The sequence below is a fragment of the Odocoileus virginianus genome, chromosome 19 (genome assembly GCF_023699985.2).
Source record: "Odocoileus virginianus isolate 20LAN1187 ecotype Illinois chromosome 19, Ovbor_1.2, whole genome shotgun sequence".
NCBI lineage: Eukaryota > Metazoa > Chordata > Mammalia > Artiodactyla > Cervidae > Odocoileus > Odocoileus virginianus.
In genome coordinates this window covers 49,490,108-49,510,223 of record NC_069692.1, presented here as the reverse complement: position 1 = coordinate 49,510,223, position 20,116 = coordinate 49,490,108, and the positions used below count along the sequence as shown (strand labels likewise).

The window sequence follows — 20,116 nt, the reverse complement described above, 5'->3', positions numbered from 1 at the left end:
TCACCAGCTTCCCAGGTGGCACTAATGGTAAATAACCTGCCTGACAATCAGGAGGCTAAGAGACGCAGGTTCAATCCCTGGATTGGGAAGATCCCCTGGAGGAGGGCATGGCAACCCACTCCAGTACCCTTGCCCGGAGAACTCCATGGACAGAGGAGCCTGGCAGGTTACAGTCCACAGAGTTGCAAAGAATGAGACACTACTGAAGTGACTTAGCACGCACACGTGCGCACGCACACACACACACACACAAGCTAGTCTACCCTCTCAGCTGTCTGTGAGCTCCAGAAAGCTGTGTCTTTGTAGGCAGCTTCAGTTAACACAGCCTGGTAATAACCAATCAGCAGCTGAGGTATCCACAGCAGGATTCACTTCCACAAAGTTTACAGAAAAAAACACCCAAAGTTTTATTAATAAAACAGAAGTTTCTTTAAAACTGTGGTTTCAGGACCTCAGTATCAGCACAGATCAGCAAGGTATCTGCACATGAAATCATCTTCATGACAATGTTAAGATGCTATTTCCCTTTCCACTAGCAGTTACTACATTCTTCACCCCCTAGCACCCCCCAGCACGGGGCACGTGTAATCAGGAAAGTACCCTTAAGCAGAAATGATTCTGAGATGTCCACCCATGAGTGCTCATCTGTTTAAAGTTCTGTTTGAGGAAGTACACATGTAGCATTCTTGTGAGAACCACTTGTGCTATTTCAGTTGTGAGCTACCCTAGGCACTTTTTCTCAAATAGTATCATTTCTGCTTCAAAGAACAAAGGACAGAAAGGCAATAGTAACCCAGATTGGAGTATTAGGCAGGCTCTCTCAGAAAAGGACAAAGTGAACCTGTCACTTCAAAGGAAGTGACAGTATTTGTTACTAGTGGTAAAACTTGAGGTCTCAAGAGAGAATCAGAGATTTTGGGGAAACTGGAATCCAGCACCTCAAGCCTTCTACTCTTCCCATATATAAGTGCTTCTCTGATAAGAAGAGTGGTGATGGTAACAGAATGCCAACGTAAATCAGTCTCTCTGGATGTAATCTACTATTCCGTATTATTTAAAAGGCCTCCAGGTGATGTTTGAAGCTGCCCCAGAAGTTCCATGCTAAGCATTCCTACAGGTAACAAATATCCCCAGAGGAGTTTATTAAAAGACAGCTCACTAAATGGTAAGCTCCAGCTTATGAAACATTATAATAATAATATAATAATGCCCATTCTGGACTAATCATTCACTAATAAGGTGATCAGTAACATCTTGAGGTATTAATTTGTTCACCTGTAAAATGTAGAAAATACATCCACAAAACGTCATTCCCAAAGATCAAAGAAAACGTTGGATGTGAAAGCCTTGCACAGTACCTGGCAAGGTCAGGCAACACAAATGTGTTGGTATGTTAGGAGAGATTAGATGAACTACAGAATCTCACAGAAGGGAACGGGTAAAACAGCACTCTGGATTCTCTGGAATCTGTGTGGCGCTCAGGATGCAGAAGAAGAGAAGCAATGGGCAGTTAGGTACTATCGAGCATTTCTAGGAGACAGCTGGGCTTGAGAACAGTTACCATCTCAGAAGCTATGATACTTAGTTATAGGTCATCATCCGAGTCAAAAACCTACCTGTCATAGCTAAAATGCAGTTAAGTAACTTTATGACAACCATTAATATTATTAATTTAAATCCTCTTGCTTTGATTCCAGAGTCATCAGGAAATCTTTTTTTTCACAATTTGGCTTCTCATGCAAAATTTTTTCCTAGATCAGTGACTCAACTATCCTATCCCAAAGTAGTCTCTCACTACAATCCAAATTATACAGAGAATCAAATCCTAAATCCCTAAGTAATCTTGTTTATAAAGATTAATTTTTCCCCATGCATTTAAAATGACACTAGAGACATACTATCCTTAGGAGGATTAAGAAAAATTATCACAAATCATTTTCTGTAGACTTAATTCTCTCTATAAAACAAACTGGAAAGACTGATGAATTAACACTCCAGTGTAAAAGTCTTTGTACCCTTGACTATGATGGATCAATCCAGTAGGCTCTAGGTTCAACGATAAGACAGGGTTTGTAAACCTGGACTGCACCTAGATAAAATCAGGCTTATCTTGTCACGTTTTGCAGCACAAATGCAGTTTAGTGTCACAAAGAGACAGGCCCCACCCATAAAACTGTTTTGATGATGGGATTTATATCCTGTCAAACTAGAATCAAGATTGCCAGGAGAAATCTCAACAACCTCAGATATTCAGATGACACCACCCTTAATTATAGAAAGCAAAGAGGAACTAAAAAGCCTCTTGATGAAGGTGAAAGAGGAGAGTGAAAAAAGCTGGCTTAAAACTCAACATCCAAAAAACTAAGATCATGGTCATCCAGTCCCATTACCTGGCAAATAGATGGGGGAACAGTGGAAACAGTGGCTGACTTTATTTTCTTGGGCTCCAAAATCACTGCAGATGGTGACTGCAGCCATGAAATTAAAAGACGTTTGCTCCTTGAAAGAAAAGCCATGACAAACCTAGACTATGTATTAAAAAAGAGAGATAGCGCTTTGCTGACAAAGATCTATATAGTCAGTTTTTCCAGTAATCACGTATGGATGTGAGAGTTGGACCATAAAGAAGGCTGAATGCCAAAAAATTGATGCTTTAGGATTGTGGTGCTAGAGAAGACTCTTGAGAGTCCCTTGGACTGCAAGGAGATCAAACCAGTCCATCTTAAAGGAAATCAACCCTGAATATTCACTAGAAGGATTGATGCTGAAGCTCCAATACTTTGGCCACTTGATGTGAAGAGCTGACTTACTGAAAAAGACCCTGATGCTGGGAAAGACTGAAGGCAGGAGGAGGAGCGGGCGACAGAGGATGAGAGGGTTGGATGGAATCACCGACTCAACGGACATGAGTTTGAGCAAACTCTGGGAGATGGTAAAGGACAGGGAAGCCTGGCCTGCTGCAGTCCATGGGGTCACAAAGAGTCGGACACAACTGAATGACTGAACATGCATGCAGTAAATCTGTAACAAAAAGCAACAGTCTGCTTAATATACCACCATTTCAAAAGTTTTCACTTAACAGGTCAAATATAAATTTTGATACATATTTAATGTATTCATTAGAAATAATGAATTCTTTATTAAAACACGGTAAAAATACTTCTAAAATCTACACCAAAGAAACAGAATTTCATAGGTCCTGCAGATTGTAGACAGGTAAGAGACAAAGTTAGAGCCAAAGCAGCTAAATTAAAATCCAATGACATCCTTGAAAAACTCATCCTATCAACAGAAACTTCTACAGATGTTTTTTCAGTGTCCTACAAAAATATTTTTCAACCTCTTGATTCACTGCTGACCAAATAAACAGGACATCCCTTTTCTAATTCAGCACTTAAACATTTTTAAAAAGCACACTTATATGTTTTCAAAGAAAAAACCTGGGAAACATTTAAGTGGTTCTTATAAATAGCTTCCCTAATCCAACACTACGGAAGGAAGAAAGGAAACAGAGGAGGAAGGGCCCGACCACCATGCTGTGCTGGGCTGAGTCACTCAGTTGCAAAGGACTCTTTGCAACCCGTGGACTGCAGCCCGCCAGGCTTCTCTGTCCATGGGGATCCTCCAGCCAAGAATCCTGGAGTGGGCAGCCGAAATCCCTTCTCCAGGGGATCTTCCCGACCAAGAAATCAGACTGGGGTGCCCTTCATCACAGGTGGATTCTTAACCAGCTGAGCTACCAGGGAAGCCCCCAACCCCCCATGACTCCCAGATTAACAGGTTCTGTAGAGTATAAAAAAGGTGATGCTGCAAACTCCCAGACAGTATACTCTACTACTGCCAATACTTAGAAGAAATTTCTAGAACACAGATACTCAAAATCAACACTTCAAGTGGGAAAATGGAAAGGAAGGTTAGCAAACAATGCTATCAGAGGCAGACAGCTGAGGCTTAACATGACTAAACCTCTAGAGAGGGGCAGCAGGTGAACCTTAATGAAGCAAAGTATCTTACAGAAGCTTCAAGATGACTAGGTGAATCCTATACTACTTATTTCTGGTGCTGAAACAGTCATTTCAAATGCAATATCAAAATTTAAAGTTTATATGTAGCTTTATTCTACACTTTGGTGAGCAGCCCAGACAGGAAATGAAATGGAAATTTACTCACTATAGTAACCATACAGTACAGTGTCCTCGATCTGTCTGCTGACGTTCGCATTGGCCCAGTCCTAGGACAAAAAGGAAACAGAAATATTAATGAAACATCTAATTGCTTAACAGTTATACTTAAGTCTTAATATGATCACATATCACTTTAAAATGTATCATTGACACCGACAGGTATGGTCTGTGCCTTCAACAAGTGAGGGACTGATGAGTAAAAAGACAACTGCATTAGCAGGTAAATGTGAGCGAGCATGGGCAGGTGGTTCTGAGGAAGTTCAGGAGATGGAAGTCGACCGTCAGGGGTGGCGTCCCAGGGCAACTGAACAGGGTCTGAAAAACACGGCAGGAAGGCGGGAAAAGAGGGAAGGCACATACATGGGGAGTGAAAACCCGCAAGAAGCAAAATCCAGACTCCCTGGAGCTCCTGGAAGGGGACGAGGAAGCGGGAGTGAGGGAGGGGAGGGGCAGGCGTGAGGACATGTGAGTCGGCTGAAGCACTCTGGTCTCTGGCCGGAGGGCAACGGGAAGCAGCAGAACACTGCGATGCAGAGGGACCGGTATGACTTGCAACTTAGAAACAAGATATTCAGCATAATATACATTTAAAAATACCTAAAAGAAGGAAATTAAACTCCTTTGCATTCAACCCAATTATTTTTTAATTAGCAATTTTAGAAAATTAATTCAAATAAATCTCAAATTTTAAAAAAACTACATTAATTAATTAGAAATGAGGTATAATAGCAAGTCTTTTTGAATACCCTAATTTTACACATATAAAAAATTAAACCTGGAGAGTCTACGTGACTTGCTATTAAGTAACAAGGCTCATTTTAGTATTCAGGTCAATTCTATTCCATCAACACTTTAAGAATCCCACTTACAAGTCTTTTAAGGCTTTAATTATCCTAAAATAATTTAGGTTTTTCTTTTTTTCCCCTTTTTCACTTATAAACACCTACAACAAGGATCTATGAATTTCTAATTGAAAAATGCCTAAAAGAACAAAAGCATGCAAAACTCAAATTTAGCACTACAGACGCAAACCTTGACACACAGTGCACAATAAAAATGCTATTTCTCCAACAGCAATGAAGACTGTGAAAAACAAGAACAGGCTAAACTTTAAAATTATGTTACCTGTATAAAGAAACAAGTAACTACAGAATATTAAGAAGATCCAAATGAAAAATCAGCATTTCCATATGAAAAGGCTGTAAATACCAAATCCATGAAACCATACACTGCCAATCAAAATCCCAACAGCAGGGACAATGCTCTAACATGGTGATTCTAAAAGTCATCTGGAAAACACACAGGCAAAGAGCTAAGAAATTTTTTGTAAAAGACCAACAAGGAGGGATTTAGCCAATTACCAAATCTTATTAATAAAGCATGAAAATCTATTATTAATATCATAGTGACCTTCCATTCACCTAAATGACAAGATTGAAATCATTAAAAAATATCCAGCAGTGGCAAATGGAGGAAAAGCCATCTACACACAGTAATAATAAGGAAGACAATCCGTGACACAGACCATCTTTGCTGGAATCTGTCCTAAAAAGATTCACACAAATCAGACAGATATCATGCACAGGGATGCTGTGAAACAAGCAGTCCTGCCCACTGAACAAACTCAAGACCTCCAGAGGAATGCCTGGCAGCTCTCAAGCCCAGACCCCCCGGCCCACAGCAGGAGGGCTGTCCTCCACCTCGGTCACTCACAGGACCACGGGGCCCAGAGGCTGACCGGGTGCTCAGCCCCTGCGGCATCTGGGGCCCGGAGACAGCGGGTATTCCGGCTTGAGTGGCAGGGCACCCATGTCCAGGGTGTCGATCTACCTAAGGCCACTCTTCCGCCTGCCCCGCAGCAGAGGCGCCTCTGCTGAAGCTCACCACTTCACAGAGCGGGAAGCGTGTAAGAGCATGGGAACCTGCTGACCCTCATTCCCATAAATTACAGCCTCCACCCATCAATGTTGACTGATCTTTCTTCACCCGACAATATTCGGGGTGGTCCACTGGTTAAGAATCTGCTTTGCCATGCACGGGACACAGGTTCACTCCCTGATCAGGGAACTAGGATCCGACATGCCTCCAGGCAAGTAAGGCCACGCGCCACAACTAGACAGTCTGTGCACCCCGACAGAAAGATCAGTAAACAACAGGATAATGTCGTTTAAAATGCTGAAAAACAGTAAGAAACAACAAAAAATGAGACAACCAAATCACCTGGGGAGAAACGATAAAATGTATTATTGTACATTTACAATGTGGAATACCATATGGACATTAAAATCTCTAAAATGTATATAAACTGGTATATATGGATATCCATGAAGTACTTCTGAATGGGGGTAAACAGAACAAGTTGCAATCAATAACTTTAACACTCACAATCCTTGACTAAAAAATGTAATCAAAGAAACACCAAATATATACTACAGAAAAATAAAAATAAAGTTAAGCAGTGCTCACCACACAACTAGAAAAAGCACTGTGGTAAATTCTAACCAATGACGAGAAACTTTTTCTTCAGGTATCCAAATGAATGAACACAACCAAAACTTCAGCTCCCAAAAGCTGTGTTTCTTAAGTGATTGTTTATATAGCAGAACAAATTTTTAAAGATTTTTGAAACGTGAAGATTTTTTGAAACAGAGGATAATTATAGCTATTCCTCTGCAAGATTCCAACCAACGAGGTATTAATGTACCCACTGATAGTCACATAAAAGTTAAACTTAAAAACTGAAGAAGACAATAACCTCAGAAAAAGACAAGTAGAAAGACTGAAGGTAATTTAAAATCAATGGGCTTCCCTGGTAAAGAATCCGCCTGCTAATGCAGGAGACGCAGGTTGGATCCCTGGGTTGGGAAGATCCCCTGGAGAAGGAAATGGCAACCCACACCAGTATTCTTACCTGGGAAATCCCATGGACAGAGGGACTGGGTGGGCTACAGTCCATGGGGTCGTAAGAGTCAAACAACTTAGCACTAAACAACAACTATTTAAACTCAAAGGTTCACTGACATTTAGTGTCTTTTACCCTCAAGTGTTCTTTTATTTAACCAAATCTTGCAGCAGTTAGAGAATATTACTGTTACTATTTTAAAGCAAAAATACGTGTAAAATATACAACATCACTCAAGTACTATTTGTATATTTGGCTTTTATATATAACCTTGCCTTCAAGGTATCTATCTGATTTACTGTCAAAAGAGCTCAGTTTATGACACTTCCTTCTATATTTTGAAAATTGCTAGTTATGCCCTTAATACATTTTACAAACTTCTGCCTCCCAAAGTAGAGACCAAAAAAAAATTCAGGAGACCCAAAGGAATGTGAGAGAAATAAGAACTAATACTAAGTAGAGAATACGCAAGAGGAACATTTTAGAAAAAAGGAAAAGGAGATAAAGTCCATGACGAAAAGGTAGTGATTTGTATACATAAAGCTCCCTAAGCTCCCTTTTCCATCCTTCCAGGAGACCTTTCGAAATGCTCAGTCCAACCCAAAGCTACACTAGGCCCCCTGAACTTTACCAGATAACCTCACTTTAGACCTAAGGCTCTCACTCACAGCTGACTCTGTCCCCGAGAGGACATCTGACGATGTCTCGGAGACAACGGGGCTGGGGGAAGGGACGGCATGCTACTGGCATCTGAAGGAGGTTAGGGTCTGCTAGACATTTGCAGCACACAGGGCCACCCCGCACAGGAAAGCAGCACTCAGGACACAAGCCGGGGATTAAGAAGCCCGGACTTGAAGGTCTCTAAAATAATCTGAGGACCAAAAACAAGTTACTCAACTCACTCCCAAATCGAGACCCCGCTCCACCTGTACTCAGAGACTAGCCCTTCCTTCTGCTGAGTGCATGCGCTATTCACAGCCACGCCTTTCACGCTGAGGCCCGCACCCCTCTGCTTCTGCAAGGACACAACAGCGGGCCTGCAACAATACCCCTCCCTGACCAACATCTCTCCCACTCTACTGAATCCTATAGTGTACGCACTCCAGTAGCTTCCATCAAACACCAGTCACCACAAATAAAACACCCCTCCCTCAGCCCACCTCCTACTGTCCTGGAGGATGAAGCTCCCTGAAAAGCAGCCAGGATCCCGTCGCTGATCCCTCACCTTCCTGCCCACACTGAGCTCACTCCCACCTGACCACCCGCTGCTCCGTAGAGATTCAGTTCAGTTCAGTTGCTCAGTCCTGTCCGACTCTTTGTGACCCCATGAACTGCAGCACACCAGGCCTCCCTGTCCATCACCAACTCCCGGAGTGTACTCAAACTCATGCCCATCGAGTCGGTGATGTCATCCAGACATCTCATCCTCTGTCGTCCCCTTCTCCTCCTGCCCCCAATCCCTCCAAGCATCAGGGTCTTTTCCAATGAGTCAACTCTTCACATGAGGTGGCCAAAGTACTGGAGTTTCAGCTTCAGCATCAGTCCTTCCAATAAACACCCAGGACTGATCTTTAGGATGGGCTGGTTGGATCTCCTTGCAGTCCAAGGGACTCTCAAAGGTCTTCTCCAACACCACAGTTCACCACCATCAATTCTTGGGCACTCAGCTTTCTTCACATCCCAACTCTCACATCCATACATGACCACTGGAAAAACCATAGCCTTGACCAGATGGAACTTTGTTGGCAAAGTAATGTCTCTGCTTTTTAATATGCTATCTAGGTTGGTCATAACTTTCCTTCCAAGGAGTGTCTTTTAATTTCATGGCTGCAGTCACCATCCACAGTGATTTTGGAGCCCCCCAAAAATGAAGTCTGACACTGTTTCCCCATCTATTTCCCATGAGGTGATGGGACCAGATACCATGATCTTAGTTTTCTGAATGTTAAGCTTTAAGCCAACTTTTTCACTCTCCTCTTTCACTTTCATCAAGAGGCTTTTTAGTTCCTCTTCACTCTCTGCCATAAGGGTGGTGTCATCTGCATATCTGAGGTTATTAATATTTCTCCCGGCAATCTTGATTCCAGCTTGTGCTTCTTCCAGCCCAGCATTTCTCATGATGTACTCTGCATATAAGTTAAATAAGCAGGGTGAAAATATGCAGCCTTGACATACTTCTTTTCCTATTTGGAAACAGTCTGTTGTTCCATGTCCAGTTCTAACTGTTGCTTCCTGACCTGCATACAGGTTTCTCAAGAGGCAGGTCAGGTGGTCTGGTATTCCCATCTCTTTCAGAATTTTCCACAGTTTATTGTGATCCACACAGTCGCAGGCTTTCACACAGTCAACAAAGCAGAAATAGATGTTTTTCTCTCTTATTAGATACTTAGTAAATACTAAGTGCAAGAATACATTTAACGTGCAGTAAAAACACAAAGTTCTAAGGTACAATTATCTGCATCTGAGAGCAGGAATGAGGCAATATGAGAGCGTTCAACCCAAACACCTGATAATCTCAGGCCATAAAGAGATTAATCACTGATGGATGGAAAGAAGAAATGAATATTTTAGCTACCAAAACAAATATTTTCATGCCACATCTTAACTAATTTTATACACTGTATAAAATAAAAATATCTGTTCATGTTAATGGCTATTTCTTTTTTTTTTTTTTTTTTTTTTTTTAGTACACTTTAGCTCAGTGGTAAAGAATCCGCCTGCAATGCAGGAGACACAGGAGATATGGGTTTGATCCCTGGGTCGGGAAGGAAGAGGAGGAAATGGCAATCCACTCCAGTATTCTTGCCTGGAGAAGTCCACACACAGAGGAACCCGGAGGGCCAAGTCCATGGGGTCATAAAGAGTCGGACGTGACTGAGCATGCACACTTTGTATGTTTCATGAGACAAAGTTATTGGCCAACTACACAAGGCACTGTAATAGAACACTTTCAGCTATTCTTTACGGTTTTGTGTGTTGTTTTTTTTTAATCTGTGAAGTTAATTATTACACAGAAAAACTAGAAGCAATGAAATTACCTGGCAAAAAACACCCATAGTGCCAGGAGCTAAAAAAGAGGTCAATGGAAACACTTCAAACATTATCACAATATACCCTTGACCCAAAGGCAGGCAGAAATAACTAGGAAGGTAAAGTAGACAAAACAGAGAAAGTACAGTTGACTGCCTGCCTGGTGTCCTCAGCTCCTAAGCACAACGTCAGCAGTCCTTGATGTCTCAAGTTTCCAAACAACTGTACCTGATAAACAGGTTCCTAATCAGTTTAGAGGCTTCAACATCTGAGGTGGAAACTGAGAAACACAGATGACAGACATATTCATTCAGAAATAAGAAATGCAGTTTGTAAAACTTAGGTCACAACATAAGGCATCATGGAAAACAACAACCTGCACATTTTAACAAGGATGAAAGAGATTAAAGATGCTGCGGCACACTTTACCCTGAGACACCTACAGCTACGGCATGAAGTCTGAAACTAGTTCTTAAATACTAATGTTTAAATACTTTAGTCTTTTACTAAGCATCTCAAGAGAATTCATTAATAATTCTTTGCAGAAAATACTCTTTACAGTTTATCAGATGTAGTTTTTGAAAGTCTCTTCAGTTCTCGTTTAACTATTAGCACAGGCCAGCTTCAAATGGCAACTCTTAGGAAATTCACTAGTCCCCCAGCCAGTGCTCCAAAAAAGAGAAAAGACAAAAAGGGAAACTAAGAATATTTTAAAACATCAATTTATATACATCAAAGTATTGGGGAAAAACTGGTATATCATCAAAGCTTTCAGCTGGCTAAAAACAGACATAACTAGACAGAGACAAATATTAATAAGTAAATGAAAAGTAGAAACAAATGAGTCAATTCCTAGGCAGGTTGATAAGAAGTCTGTGGTGCCTGAAGAGGAGAAAGGGGTCTAGGGCTCTACAAGTGGAAATGGGGGCCTGGAATTCTTGAGGAGGAAGAAAGGACAAACATCTTTTTTTTCCTCTACATTCCTTAGTCTTAGTCACATAAAACATTTTTTTTCTTTAAGCCCAGAACTGATGATTAAGCAACAAACAGCTCAGTTTAAACTCTGTACCAAGGATTATACTACAACAACTATCCTGCTTGAGGACAGTTTCTCCTTCCTGACATCCTTCTGGCTAATCCTGTTATCTTAAAATGTAAATTGTGGGAGTGGGTCTAGTAAGATCTTTACAACCTTGGACATTCTTTTGATATATTGTAATAACCAATTAAAACCGTATATAACTCCCTTGCTAACACCAGTGAGGGGGGCATGCTCCCCCCCTTCCGATGTCTATGTCAGAACCTTTCTCTGTCCCTTTTTATACTTTAATAAAACTCTGCTACACAAAAGCTCTTGAGTAATCAAACCTGGTCCCTGGTCTCGAAGTTAAATCTTCTTCTTCAGAGATCATGAATCCGACACCGTTCACCATAAGCTATCACCTTGGGGGCTCGTCCGGGATCTTCAGGCCAAGGTAATAACACTCAGAGCTGTCTCTCTGCTTTCTCAGTACACAGATGTTCTGCTTTACTAACTCTACTGTGTGCTTGTGTGAATGGATGATACGCCCTGCGTGAAGCAAGCATTGAGCCCTGCTCTGCAGTTTCACGATGCCTCAAAATGACTGAAGGCAGCCCCAAAATGGGGAACCTTTTTGGGGGTTTATACTGACCTGCCACTGTCAAGAGATAGCCAACGTCCCTGCGAGGGGAGCAGCCAGAAAAGGGCGAAGCACGTGGATGGAACTGTCCCTTCTTGGGTCACCTTGTCCTGGTCTCTCTGACCACTTCATAACTGCGTGGGGAATCAGAACTACTAACATAGTCTGCTGGATCATGGACTTTCAAGGGACTTGTAATCCATGCTGCTATTATGTACTTTTACTTGGACCCCAAGTATGGAAGCACCTAACCTTGCTAGAAGCCGAAAGTTCCAAGAGCATGTTTGGGCGCACAGCGGAGCTCTAGCTCCAGGAGCGTCTCTCAGGCTAGAGGGCACGCTCTTGGCTGCAGGCCTCAGGGCCAGCGACCTGAAGGCAAGTCTCTGTCACGGCTGTTTCTCCTACCCATGTGGACAGAAGCACTGCTGGTGACCGTGAGGCTTTTGAGGACACGGATCGGGAACGGCAAGGTGTGGTTAGGTCGGGACCACAGCGGGCTCCTTTTGGTGGTGTCGGCTCTCAGCAGACCAGAGGAGGCTCTCTGATAGCTCTTGTCTCAGCTCCCTAGGTGCTCCTCCTGTGCAATCTGTGGACGGGAACTGAAGGACTGGCCCTAGCAGCTTGAGGACAAACACCGCCTTGTCCTCGCTCGCTGACCCTTTTGCTGTCACTCATGCTGGCGTGCTGACGCTCAGAAGGGGCATCGTGGTTGCTGTTCGCCCCCCTCTGACTCACCGCTTCTAGTGCGGTCAGCACTGTGCTCAGGAGTGTGCACAGGCACACGTGAGACGGAGGCTTCCCCTGGCAGTACTAGCTTGGGAAACATTCCCGAAGCTACTCTGGCAAGTCAAACAGATGTCTCGGTGGTAAGGAACTGGAAATCAGTCTGGGATGCATGAGGCCTACCCCTGGGGCACCGCCACCCCACCTCGGTGAGGGAGGGACAAGTAAGATGCCTGCATCGGTAAGGGACAGACTAATTCCGACCAGGGAAGGAAAGCTTTGGTGGAGAGTCTGTCTACACCCCCATCTAGAGCAGGGAAGGATGCTTTTGGTGGAAAGAAGCCGTGGCTGTGGATGCCACTTTTTTCTCTCTTACAGATGGGAGCTAACAGTTCCAGAACCACTCCTTTACAATGTATTTTTTTAAAAACTGGGACAAGTTTGATACCCAGAGTTTAAAAAAACATGCCTGATCTTCTTCTGTGATACTGAATGGCCACAGTATCCGTTAGAAGATGGGGAAACGCTGGCCTGTTAAAAGGTCTCTTAATTACGATACTGTTTTACAACTAGACTGGTTCTGCAGAAAACAAGAGAAATGGGTAGACGTGTGATATGTGTTGCTCTTTTTCTCTCTGCAAGACATGCCAGACTTATGTCCTAAGGGTACAGATTTGGGTATGAAACCTTCAGCTCCCTCCCGTCCTATTTACTTTGCCCCTGTATCTGGGGCTCCCAACTGAACAGGCTGAGAATCAGGGCACCCTTCCAGGAGGAGTTGCCTCACTCTACATAGAAATTCAAACAGTCCCAATGCACTCAAGACTATTTAGAGGGTATGTCTTAGGATAGACATTGACTCCTGACTTGACAGCTCGATTCTGGGGGAAGCTACTGCTTCTGGAGATAAATGGCTTGAACATGAGACAAGGGGAAAAAGGGAACATGAAATAGCCCTCCTCCCTACTGGGAGTCAAGCACTTCCCATAACTGTGCCAGAATGAGGCTAAAACATGGTTGAAGGAAGGTAGGATCAGAGTCTTTGCAAGAGGTAACCTTCAAGGACTCAAGCGAACACCACCAAGACTCTAAACTATGCTAAGCTGGCTGACATAGAACAGGTAGAGAAGGAAACTCCTAGTAAATTCCTAGATAGACTACGGGAGGCTCTCCACAAGTTTACTGACATTGATCCTGAAAGTGCAGAGGGAGAAATGATCTTAGAAGATTTATCACTCATTCGGCTCCAGATATCCACCATAAGTTACAAAAACAGGCGTTTGGACCAAATCAGTCTTTAAAAATTTTAAACTGTTGCAGCTGGCTCAGATGGTATATTATGGTAGAGAATATGAGGAAAATATAAGGTTGAAAAAAAAAGACCAGGAAAAGGCTGAAGCCCCAGCATGACTGTTAGACCTGCTCTGAAACAGCTTGAGAAGAATGCCCAGAGGGACCCAGGTGAAAAGGGATGGGCTTGCTATTACTGTGGAAAGAAGGGGCACCTCAAGCAGGATTGCCCTCAGGCCTCTAAGCTGCCCCGGCTCCATGTCCAGTCTGCAAGGGACCACACTGGAGAAGAGACTGCCCCAGAGGCATAGGTTTCAGGGGTCGGACTCTCAAGACAATCAGGACTGAAGGTGCCTGGGGGTCCCCACACAAGTTCCCGTCCTAATTACACCTGAGGAACCCAAGGTATTAATAACTGTGGGGGCCAATCCATCGATCTCTTTTGGACACTGAGGCAACTTTCTGCTCACCAAAGCCCCTGGTCCACTTTCCTCCCAATCCACTGCCGTAATGGGGCTGTCTGGACAAGCCAAACACTATTATTTCAGTCGTCCCTTAGGCTGCAACTGGGACTCTGTGCTGTTTTCTCACATGTTTCTGATCACGCCAGAGCTTCCCCCACCCCTTCTGGGGAGGGATATACTGAACAAGGTCCAGGCCTCTGTTTTCATGAATATGGAACCTGCTCTTACAACTGAAGAAAATGTAAATCCTCAAATGTAGGCTGATGGAAAAACTATGAGTCAAGCACAAAATGATGTTCCTGTCGTTATCAAACTCAAAGACCCTCACCTATTTCCACATCAAAAGCAGTATCCATTAAAACCTGAGGTTAAGGAAGGGTTAAAACCCATCACTGAAAATTTAAAGGAACAAGGACTATTAATTCCCTGTAACAGTTCATGCAGCACTCCTATTTTTGGTGTAAAAAAAAGTCAAATGATAAATGGAGACCTGTTCAAGCTACACAAATACTAAGTGCCTAATCCTGATTCTTCATTGTCTGAAATTTCTGACTGAATCAAATATTTTTCAGTCATTGATTTGAAGTTTGCTTCTTAGAGTTGAATCTATACTAAATCATCCTCTACCTATGACTTTAAGATGACTGAGAGGATTCTTGGGCATAATAGGCTATTGCCTCATTTGGATTCTGCAGAACTTGCCTGGCCTTTATATAAACTTCTAACTGAGACTCAGCAGGCCCAAATCAACAAGCTGGTTTGGTCCCCAGCTACTCAAAGGGCTTTTAAGGCTCTTCAAACTGCTCTCTTACAGGCTCCCGCTTTGAGCTTGCCCACAGAATCAGAGTTTAGTTTGTTTGTTACTGAAAAAAGGCTATGGCCACATTGCATAAGGGTAGTTGCTATTACTGTCTTGCTAATGCCTAAAGCTCATAAGTTTACTAGTGGGCGAAATCTTAACGTGCTGACTTCTCATGATGTAAGTGGGATCTCAAACTCTAAAGTTCAGAGCAACAGTGGCTCCATCTTTAAAGCTGCTGTAACTCAAGGAGTGTTGAAAGCTCTATGAATAGAGTATCATTCGCAGTGTTCCTGGAGACCCCAATCTTCAGGAAAGGTTGAAAAGACTAATGACATTATTAAGAGGCATCTTGGTAAGCTAACTCAGGAAACAGGACAGTTGGTTTAGTTTTACCCATACCTTTAATAATGAGGGTATGAACTGCCCCCCCAAAATGGGATTACCTCAATGACAGACTAGTTTTGCACACAGATATTGTCATAGATCCTAAAGCCTTATAACTATATGACTCAACTTTCAGCTTTTTCAACAGACATTACCGGGAGGTTAACTCCTGACCCAGACTTTGAGTCAAACAAGCCAGTATTTGAGCCAAGAATGGACATGGGTCTGAGAATCTATGTGGGCTTGCTTCTGCTGACTCCAAAAGTCCTGAGTCTGCCATTTGACCCTCAAGACAACGCTTTCCTGTCCTGGGCTCATTCCTATCACATTCCATAATTCTGGAATCATAATTGCTGGGTCTGTGGAGCACTCCCCCTTCTCATCAATCAAAGACTTCCCATGGTAGGTTTCTCCACTTCAAGGAAAAGACTTTCTTCAACTCTGTGATGACATCCAGCAATCCTGGTGTAACATGGACTGGTTATAACATATGGACTGGTATAACACATTGTACCTTAACTATGGACATAATGTAACTTTTAATTTTGATTAGGTTTTAACTTGGCTTAATGACTATTTTGCCTTGCATCTGTAGCTGTAAAATGGGGTTTGCTTCTAACCATCTGAAAGCTTTTAAGTTACAAATGGTTGTCCAGGCTCCTATGAGTGCCCAACTATTATTTGAGGCCCCCAGATCAGAGACCCTCCATATGAGGGTTAGCAGAATATGTTGCTTCAACAATTTAGGGACTATGCTCCTCAACAGCAGGAAGCAGTTATGCAATGAAAACAACACCCCTTTCCCTTGGCAACATAATTCTCCTAAAAGAAAAGGAGGGAATCAAAGAGTCAATTCCTAGGCAGGCTGATAAGAAGTCTGGGGTCTCTGAGGAGGAGAAAGGAGTCTAGGGGTCTCAAAGTGGAAATAGGGGTCTGGAATTCTCAAGAAGGAGGAAAGGACAAAGATCTTTTGTCTACATTCCTTAGTCACATAAAATGTTTTTTTCTTTAAGCCCAGAACTGATGATTAAGCAACAAACAACTCAGTTTAAACTCTGTACCAAGGAGGACAGTTTCTCCTTCTTGAAAACCTTCTAAGCTAATCTGGTTATCTTAAAATGTAAGTTATAGGAGTGGGTCTAGTAAGATCTTTACAACCTTGAAACATTCTTTTTATTGTAATAACCAATTAAAAATGTATATAACTTCCTTGCTAACACCAGCCGGGGGGGGGGGGGGGGGGCACTCACCATCCCCCTTCTGATGTCTGTGTCAGAAGCTTTCTCTCTCCCTTTTTATACTTTAATAAAACTCTGCTACACAAAAGCTCTTGAGTGATCAAGCCTGGTTCCTGGTCCCAAAGTTAAATCTTCCTTGGAGATCACAAATCCAACACCGTTCACCGTAAGCTATCACAAAGGCCATACAATTGCTGAATGAACCCCTCAATAATGAAAAAGTTTTTAAAAAAGAGAGGAAAAACCTTAACATGGAATTTTTCCCTTCTAATTATTGGTGCCACATTTAGATTTTTGTTGTTGTTTAGTCACCAAGTCATGTCTGACTCTTTGCAACTCCATGAACTGCAGTACTGGCTACCCTGTCCTTCACTATCTCCCAGAGTTTGCTCAAACTCATGTCCATTGAGGTCAGTGATACTGTCAAACCATCTCACCCTCTGTCACCCCCTTCTTTAGCCTTCAATCTTTTCCAGTATCAGGGTCTTTTCCAATGAGTTGACTCTTCACATCAACTGGCCAAAGTACTGTGGATTCAGTATCAGCATCAGTCCTTCCAATGAATATTCAGGGTTGATTTTCTTTAGGATGGACTAGTTTGATCTCCTTGCTGTCCAAGGAACTCCCAAAGAGTCTTCTCCAACACCACAATTTGAAACTATCACTTATTTAGTGCTCAGATTTCTTCATGGTCCAACTCTCACATCTGTATATGACTACTGGAAAAATGATAGCTTTGACTATAGGCCTTTGTCAACAGTGATAGCTCTGCTTTTTAATATGCTGTCTAGGTTTGTCCTTCCAAGGAGCAAGCGTCTTAATTTTATGGCTGCAGTCACCGTCCAAATTTATTTTGGAGTCCAAGAAAATAAAATCTGTCACTATTTTCACTTTTTCCCCATCTGTTTGCCAAGAAGTGATGGGCCTAGATGCCATGATCTTAGTTTTTTGAATGTTGAGTTTTAAGCCATTCTGTTCACTTTCTTCTTTCACCCTCATAAGAGCCTCTTTAGTTCCTCTTCACTTCTGCCATTAGAGTGGTATCATCTGCATTATCTGAGGTTGTTGATATTTCTTCTGGCAATCTTTATTCCAGCTTGTGGTTCACCCAGCCCAGCATTTCACATGATGTATTCTGCACAGAAGTTAAATAAGCAGGGTGACAATATACGTACGGCCTTGTCATACTCCTTTCCCAATTCTGAACCAGTCCATTGTTCCATGTCTATTCTTAACTATTGTTTCTTGATCTGCATGCAGGTTTCTCGGAGACAAGTAGATTTAACAAACATAAAATAAGCACACTAACTACAGCTATACATTTTCTTCTCTAATGGAGTGTTTAATAGAACAAATGCCATAAGTCTTAATAGGAAATACTTTTGTTTCTTTATGCAGGTGAATTCCTAAAGTCTTATTTAAACAAATATAATGTAACCTCACAAATTAAAAATAAATAAATGAAACAAAAAACTAGTATCCAAAAAGGGACTGATTACTAAACTAAGCATGGTCCTAGAACAACTACATGATCTAAGGGAAAGCTCATAATTTCATTAAAATACTTTAGAAATTTCCAGATGAAAATGTAATTCCACAAAATCTAAACAAACCAAATATTCTAAATTTAAAAATTAAAAAAACTCTCCTGCTCAAACAATAATTATACACTGCATATAGGAAATCCCAGTAAAAGCATACACAAATGCCAGACCTGAGATGGGTTATGTCACCTCTCTGAACCTTGGCTTCCTGCCCAGGAAAACCGAGACAACTATCTACCTCACTGGGTTGTTGGGACATTAAGATATGTAAACCATTTAGGAGAGGGTCTGACACACACTGAGTACTCTATGGACACTAGTTACTATCTCTCCACAGCATTCTGCACATAGTAAGAGCTCAATTAATACTTGCTAAATGAATGTCTAACCTATAGAAAAGAACTGCCGTTTTCACAGCAATTGGAATCTAGCCAAACCTAACGCAAAAAAATTACCAAATTATTTAAGTCCAGTTGGCCCAATTCAGGAAGTTATTTTGGAACCATGCATTACTGAGATAATTAAAATAATATTTCATTCAAATATTTAAGTACCTACTATGTGTCAGATGTTGGGCACCTAGAAACAAACAAGACACACTTCCTATCTCATAAAGCTTACACTAGTAAGAAATGTAAAAGTAATCTGCATAACTGAAAAGGAACTCAGAAGCCTTCCAGTCTAATACCATGCATTTTAAATATAAGGAATATGAAGTCTAGAAAAGCTCAGTTTGGCCAAAGACACAAGCTAAGTAGTGAGAAGCCAAGACTAGAACTGGGGTCTGATCATCTGCAGCCTGCATCGCAGTGACTCAAGGTCTTCAATATGACATAGAGATGAAGACCATAATCTGCCACTAACAAAGGTCCTTCTAAGTTGTCTTAATTAGATAATGCAAATCAAGTCAGACTTCAAGGGAGCTACGAAAGGCACAAAAATAAAACCTATTGTGACCACTCAGCAAATTTTCTGATTAACAAAAGGACTTCTTGGATGGCTGAAAATCAGTGAGAAGTCTGTTCCACACGAGCTGTCACATCGTCAGCCTGTGTCCATTTCCATTCTCGCTTACTCCCAGCGACAATAAAACCCAACACACACTGCACCACTACACATTTAATTAAATACTTAATTGCCAAGAACATGAAAGGACAAATAATTACCTTAAATGTACCATTTTGATTTTTCATGTAAGAAACCAAAAATATATCCACTGGAAGAAGTGCTGAAGTGATCAGTGCAATGGCCAGAGAAAAAATGGCAGTTATGGTGGAGACAACTTCACTTTCCCGCTGACTCTGATATTTGCGAACATATATCCAGCAGAACGCCAAAATAGCCTGAAACAGACAGAAAGAAATGTTTTGTTACTGCCTTATCTATGCTCTAATACTGATTTTAGAATGTGTTTTAAAGTTCCTGGTGGGAAACTTCATGTCAAATAAAGATGCTTTCAGATGTACATGGAGAAGTCCCCTACCCCTCATAAACTCATTCAGGATTTATCATTTACAAGGCCAAGTTCATTAAAGCAGTACATTATCACTGGGGTGCCAAGAATTCAAAAGAAACAAGCAAAGGTTGTTGATAACAGTGCTCAGTTACATATTTCCTCACAAACACAGAATGACCATTAATGGTTGACACATTACAGTTGTAACTAGCTCTGAATACTTTTCCCTATACATTTTCCCAAACTAAAGAGGATGTAACTAAAAGCTGTTTCCCACTGTTCATTGCAGCACTATGTACAATAGCCAGAACATGGAAGCAACCTAGATATCCACCAACTGATGAATAGATAAAGAAATTGTGGTACACATACACAGTGGAATATTACTCAGCCAGAAAAAGGAACACCTTTGAATCAGTTCTAATGAAGTGGATGAAC

General features: G+C 41.9%; 1 protein-coding gene across 1 annotated transcript in view; it reads right to left on the bottom strand.

Moving 5' to 3' along the window:
• Positions 1-20,116, bottom strand: part of LMBRD1 (LMBR1 domain containing 1) — a 132,665-nt gene that overhangs the window by 104,823 nt on the left and 7,726 nt on the right. The window contains exons 2-3 of the mRNA XM_020897090.2: positions 19,389-19,565; positions 4,171-4,231 (exon numbers count right to left, since the gene is read on the bottom strand). Coding sequence (XP_020752749.2) covers positions 4,171-4,231; positions 19,389-19,565 — 238 coding nt within the window. The remainder of the gene's footprint in view (positions 1-4,170; positions 4,232-19,388; positions 19,566-20,116) is intronic.